General features: G+C 53.7%; 1 protein-coding gene across 1 annotated transcript; it reads left to right on the top strand.

Moving 5' to 3' along the window:
* Nucleotides 1-201: 201 nt before the first annotated feature.
* Nucleotides 202-1,451, top strand: LOC125548185. The gene has a single exon (XM_048711857.1). The coding sequence runs from the start codon at nucleotides 281-283 to the stop codon at nucleotides 1,250-1,252; it is 972 nt and encodes a 323-aa protein (XP_048567814.1). The 5' UTR covers nucleotides 202-280; the 3' UTR covers nucleotides 1,253-1,451.
* Nucleotides 1,452-6,494: the final 5,043 nt, after the last annotated feature.

Genomic DNA, 6,494 nt, shown 5'->3' with positions numbered 1-6,494 from the left:
TAATTTAGACGGTATTAAAGTTCAGGATTGTAAATTAGACTAGGAAAGGGTTGAAATATGCACTTCTCTCTTTCCTGACACGCGAGAAATAGAAACAAGCTCCAACGGCTGAGCATGTGACTGAGACTTTTTTTTGAGAGAGAGACTGAGACTTGGCAAAGCCGTTTCTTCAACCGAACCACCTGGGTCCATTCTGCGTGATTTATCCTCCAGGGCGAAATTAGCGCACCCATTTACGACCGAGCCTTTTCACCTCTGCTAGGGTAAGGTCCAGGTGGCCATGGAGGACGGCCGCCGCCGCCGCCGCCGCCGCCGCCGCAAGAGTGCCCAGAGGGAAACCGCGCCGGCAACCAAGATCGATGCCCTCACGGACGATTTTCTCGAGCTCGTGTTCCTGCGCCTCCCCTTGCATCGCCACCTCGTCTACGCAGCGTGCACGTGCCGGCGCTGGCGCCGCGTGATCGCGGGCGACGTCGGACGCTTCCTTCTCCGGTTCATCTCGCTCCGCGGCCTGTCGCCCGCCCACTTCTCCGGCCACTACCGCGTCGACGAGCGCCACCGGCACCCGCGTCCGCCCGGCGGCAACCCCGTCTTCGTCCCCTCCTCCTCGCGGTGGGTGGCCGCCGCCGTCGCGCGGAACCTCGCGCTCGACTTCCTCCCGCGGCCGGGACTGGCGGGCCGCTGCTGGGAGCTCGCCGACTTCTGGGACGGTCTCCTGCTCTTGCTGCTCCTGGACAAGGAGACAACATGGTCGCCGGCGTATGCCCTGGTCGTCTGCGATCCCCTGACGGGGAGCTACAGCACCGTCCCGCTCTCGGCGTGGTTCCAGGGCTGCGGTTGCCTGGGCGCCTTCCTCCTCCACGGCGAGGACGCGGGCGCGCGCATCAGCCTGTCCAACTTCAGGGTGACGTGCGCGGTCTATCGCCCTGGGGACGGCGTCGCCAGGGCCTGCGCGTTCTCGTCCGCCGGCGGCGGCCGCTGGACCTCCGGCGCCGCTCGTAGCAGCATGGCAGTCTACGGCGACCAGTTCGGGAGCGGCAGGGGTCTGGGCCCCTTCCACTTCGCAGGGAGCACCTACGGGTTCGCCTACTGGACGGTGGGAGACGGCATCCTTCTCGCTCTGGACAAGAAGGCCGCCGAGTTCTCCTCCTCCGTCGGGCTCGACGAGACGAAGTACGCCGCGCTCGAGGACAAGCGGCACACCGCCGAGTACGCCTACCAGAGCCCGTGGTTCCGAGCATGCTTATCCTAGCTGCCACGCCGTCGTTCAGGGTTCTGAATAATTCCTTAATTTGCCGTTTGTTGTGATGATCCTAGAGCATCATAGAGTATGTGTTTGTGTGAGCTTCTCGATGACCGCTTGTAGGCAAAGTGGCAAACACTTTTAGATGTTCTATTGCCGTGCATTCATAGTTTGTTTATTTACAACTTCAGTTCGTTGGATTGTTTGGTTATTGTTCTGGGCATGAATCTCGCCTTCAGTTTACTTTCATAAAGGTGAAATTGTTTGTTTTGGAGAAGGTCTTCTTCACAAAATTGTCTAGCTTAAACATAGGAAAAATTATGATTGTTCCACTATCCAGCTCCGAAATGTGAAGGTTGCAACAAAATTTTCCAAAATTTTAGTGCCCCACCAAACCGTGCGAAGAAATTGAGCATGGGCCAGTGAAGTGAAAGACGTTAGCGCTTGTTGTCATCTACTCAGCCCTCTAAGCCATCTCCTTTGACGCCGTTCTTCGCTGAGGGGCCCACCATTTGGCCACGTAGTCAACAATGAATAGTAAGCCCAGTAACGGCATTGCTGAGCAGCAAATTTGCTCCTGCACACCATTTGACCACGTAGTCAACAATGAATATTAAGCCCAGTAACGGCATTGCTGAGCAGCAAATTTGCTCCTGCATGGCTGCATTCGTTCTCGGACAGAGGATCAGTCTACGGACATGAATACGAAAACAGGGCCGGCCCTGAGGGGGGGGCAGGAGGGGCGGCCGCCCCGGGCCCCCGAAATCCAGGGGCCCCCTCCCGGCCTGTGCGTAGGTAGGCAAAGGCCCAAGCCACATGCAGACGGGAACGACGCAGCGTTGTCCTCGTTTTCCTTCTTCCAGCCCATGGTGTATATGCTTCTACATTAGAACAGGCATGCATGAGGCACGAATCAATCAGGAAACCCTAAAAACCGAATCAATCAGGATCCATCAGCTTGGAGACACAACCAGGGAGCTTTGATCGAGGATGAGGTCCAGTCGTCCAGATTGCAATGAATATGGCTGCACACGGGATGGGGCGTCTGCGCACCGGCGCTGGATGTCACCTATGGATGTGGGCGGTTGCCGGCCGGCCGGCCGATGTATATTCCACAAGTATCGTTAACCATTATGTTTCTGCAGTTTGATACTTTGTTCTTGTGGTCTAAATCTCAAAGAGATCAAGAACGAAAGTGATGTTTTGGATAATGATTCTGACGACTAATTTTCAGATGAACTATGCAATGACGGAATAAATTAGAAAATTAGGTCCTGATTTATTAAGTTTTAGACGAACTATCACAATACTTCTGCTTTGATTTTTGAAGATATGAAAGAATATTTTTCATATCATTTATATTGATTTTTTCATGATTCTAAATTAAGTTTTCAGGTATTGTTATTTATAATATCAATCCTACAATTAGTTCGTCTAAGGACTACTGTGCATATCGAACGCAAACATCATCACAGTGAACACGGCTTTGCCTTTCGAAACTATGTCTTGTGATAGACATTTAGACACACACACACACACCTTTACTTCCTCCATAGGTCATCATATAAAATTTTGGGTTACTCGTGAGTGAACCTGGGCATCCTCCGGGACGCCTAGTCCGGGCCGGGCTATGCAAAGCCCGACCTCAAAATCCTAAGCCTGAGCCCAGCCCGACCTGGCCCAAATGTCGGGCTTTCAAGCACCTTTTTTATAAAATAATGAACTTTGGGATATTAAAATGATATATTATACCGATATTTCTAATAAAATAATGATATATGCCATGTTCGGGCTTTTAGGCCGGGCTTCGGGCAGAAAAGCTGAGCCCGAGCCTGGCCTGGTTGTTGGGCTTTCGGGCCGGGCTGTCCACTCCCGGGTTTATTCGCGAGATCGTAATGACACAAAATCCAAAGTGTTTACAAAACTGAATATTATTGTAATGATGATCCAAAAGGGGGCCCCGAGTTTTAGTTTCGCCCCGGGCCCCTAAATTCTCAGGATCGGCCCTGTACGGAAACCGGCCATCCAATGCTACCGTGTACAATTCAAAAACTGTTTAAACAAACTGGACTATATTCATACAAACCGGATGAAATTCATACATTTCAGACATATTTTAACTAAAAATTATACCGGACTAAGGTAAAACTAGTCTATGGCCGACCCCGGTGGATATCCATTCCCACGACACAGATACCTTTGACTAGTCTACAACCGACCGCAGAGGATCTCCATTGTCTTTCCTGTGTCCGGCAGCCCACTCATCGGATTACCGTGAGACCCGGAGGTATATGTTTCAGTGCAAAGGGTGTCGTGGGAGTAAGTTTGACAATAGAATAGGGGGTACGTAGGAGGAGGCAAGATCCTAGCTACAACAAGGTTGTGCACGCAAGGTTTACGAGTTCAGACCCTTCTCGGAGGAAATAACAGCCCTACGTCTCGGTACCCGGAGGCTTGGCCGACTGGATTATGCGTGAGAGGAGGGGGGTGGCTTAAAGCATCTCCAACAGCCGCGCCAAAAGGCGCGCGCGCGGTAAACTGAGTTTTTAGCGCGCGCGGGACGTTTCGGCGCGCTCCAGCGGTGGCGGGAAGCTAGCGCGTGCGGGAATCGTTTGCGCGTGCGTGGAAAAAGGCGGCAGCTCGCGCGCTATTTTTGGCGCACCGCTTCCAACGCGCCTTTAAATTGCGGCGCTCGCCACGCGCCTATTCCACACTCTCTCTTCCTCTTCCGCTGCCACGCGTGCCCCCCCCCACTTCCTTGTTGCTTCCTCGCCGCTCCAGCGCCCCACCACCGACGCGCCACCATGCTGCCGCGCCGCCGAGGAACGTCGGGCTACCGCGGCGTCCACCAGTGCCCCAACGGTCGTACTACGCCGAGATCCGGTCCGACGACGTCCAGCTCGGCCTCGGCACCTTCCGGACTGCGCACGAGGCCGCCCGCGCGTACGACGCGGCGGCGTGGCGCCTAGACAGGCCGCGCGCGCAGATGAACTTCCAGGACATCCACTCGCGACAGCAGGCGCATGACGTCACCCCTCCGCCTCGTCTTATCACGGACCAGGACCGTGCGGAGCACGCTCGGCTGCAGCGCCGCCTCCTCATCGTCGAGGAGGACGAGCGGGCCATGGCGGAGTGGCGCCGGTGCCACCCGGAGGACGTCGCCGATGAGCAAGCCTACTGGACAAAGCAGACGGAAAAGCGTCGCAAGGAACGGTTGGACAGGCGTCGGCGAAAGGCCCTGGCGTTATCGCAGTGCGATATCGTTGAAAATGGTGGGCAGTCGATCTTTACGGATAATGATCCTTGTTGGGACGACATGTGACTTGATATCTCGGACCAGACGAGCGAGGATGACGATGATGATGATGACGATTGGGAGTAGGTTGTAGTTTTATCTAGTTGCACTATCTAGTAGTTTTTTATGTCGTTGCACCGTAGTTATGTATCTATGCTTTGGAACTATGTATCGTTTATCTATGAATGTAAAATATCTATTGGAAAAGGCACAAGGATTTTTTCTATGTGCCTGCGATAACGCGTGCTGCATTTTAGCGCGACTGCTGGAGCGGCGCGCGCGCTGCATTTTGGCGCGGCTGTTGGAGCCAGCACTGCCGGCCGCGCAAAACCAGGCGAAGGGCACGTGACGCGTAGCGCGGCTGTTGGAGATGCTCTTATATAGAGTGCGACAGAATCCCAACCATCCTACGTTACACAGGGTTCAATGTACATTAAGACAGGGCGTTACTAGTAACGCCAATTATAAAGAGCTATAAATGATCTTTAAGACTACAGACTGAACGCCTGACCGTTGCCATCCTGGGTGACTTTAGGCCTTCTGTATTCCGAGTGGTTTCTTGTATGGTCGAGTGACTTCATCTTGGTCGAATGGAATTGGGGTTTCTGAGTAAGGTTGGAGGTTGAGTGGATTGCACTCCTTGGTGAACTCAGTCAGTTTTTTCTGTTGTATCTTGAATGTCTTTGGCTCTAGGGCAGTGTCCTTGGGTAAGGCATCTAGGTCAGGCCTATGACCCTACCCTAGGTACATGTCATTGTCATTATCCCCCGAATGGATTGAGGTCCGAGTAAAGAAAGAGCTGAAGTAGATTCTGACCCAATTCTCTCCTGCGGAGGTATCTCATCTGAGTCTGTGAATCATGCTAAAGCTTCGATCTTTTTTCAGTTGCCTCGATCGATTCAGTGGTCGTCGAGTGAACTCAACTGATAATCTTCGAGTGTTGATATGGTACAAAATCTTTGGCGCGATTGGTTACTCTATGGTCTCCGGATCTCATGGGATTCGAAATTTCGGGGAAGCGCGCGGGACAGAGCGCGCCGTAGTAAACGGAGTGGATAGATGAGGATGCCTCGATCTTCGTGCCACCTTTTCCGCCACGTATCGGGCGAGCGCCTGCTGCGGGATATGATTAGATCGCTCAGGCCCACTTGTCAGCCACTCGGAAGTGGCCTCATAAATAGCGTCTGGGCCGAGGCGAAGCACAGTGCGCCCCAATCGTCCCCTTCTTCCCTTGCTTCAACACTGCGCTCTTCACCATCTTCGTCGTCTCCGTTCGCCCGCAAGCACTCTGTCGCCATGGGAAAGGACAAGACAGCGGACCTAGAGCGCAAGAAGGCGGCGGCGGTGAAGGGCAAGAAGACGAGTCGGGGGTCATCGTCGAGGTCCGGTCTGCTGCCTGGTTGGATCCAGGGGGACTGGATCCGCTCCACGATCTAGAAGGAGGAGTTGGAGGACCTGGCCAGTGGAGGCATGATTGCCCATGGGTCTTGGAGGTTGCCGGGGAACGAGACCGAGCCTCGGGCATGGGAGGGTGAGTGTGTCCTCCTTGCCACTCATGTCGACCGCGGTTTCAGTCTACCTCCACATCCTTTTTTGGGGGTTTCTTGAACTTTTTTGGTGCTCAACTTCATCACTTCTCCCCCAACACAATCACATATCCCGCCGCCAACATCTCTCTGTGTGAAAACTTCTTGGGCTGTCGACCGCATTGGGGTTTGTTCAAGCAAATCTTTACTTGCCGCTCTCAGTCTGTGAAGAAGGAAAATCCGAATGAAGAAAAGATGCACGTGATCCAGATGTGCGGGGGTTTAGGGATTCAGACAAGGGGTAGGAGTACTTTTCTAGCCATGACCCTTCCCGACTCAATTAGAGGGTGGCAGTCGACCTGGTTCTACTGCTTAGACGTTCCGACTCCCGGTCAGTCGACCGGTCTTCCCCCCTTCACCATGGACCGAG

This window comes from Triticum urartu, chromosome 3 (genome assembly GCF_003073215.2).
Source record: "Triticum urartu cultivar G1812 chromosome 3, Tu2.1, whole genome shotgun sequence".
NCBI lineage: Eukaryota > Viridiplantae > Streptophyta > Magnoliopsida > Poales > Poaceae > Triticum > Triticum urartu.
This window is presented reverse-complemented; position numbering and strand designations above follow the sequence as displayed.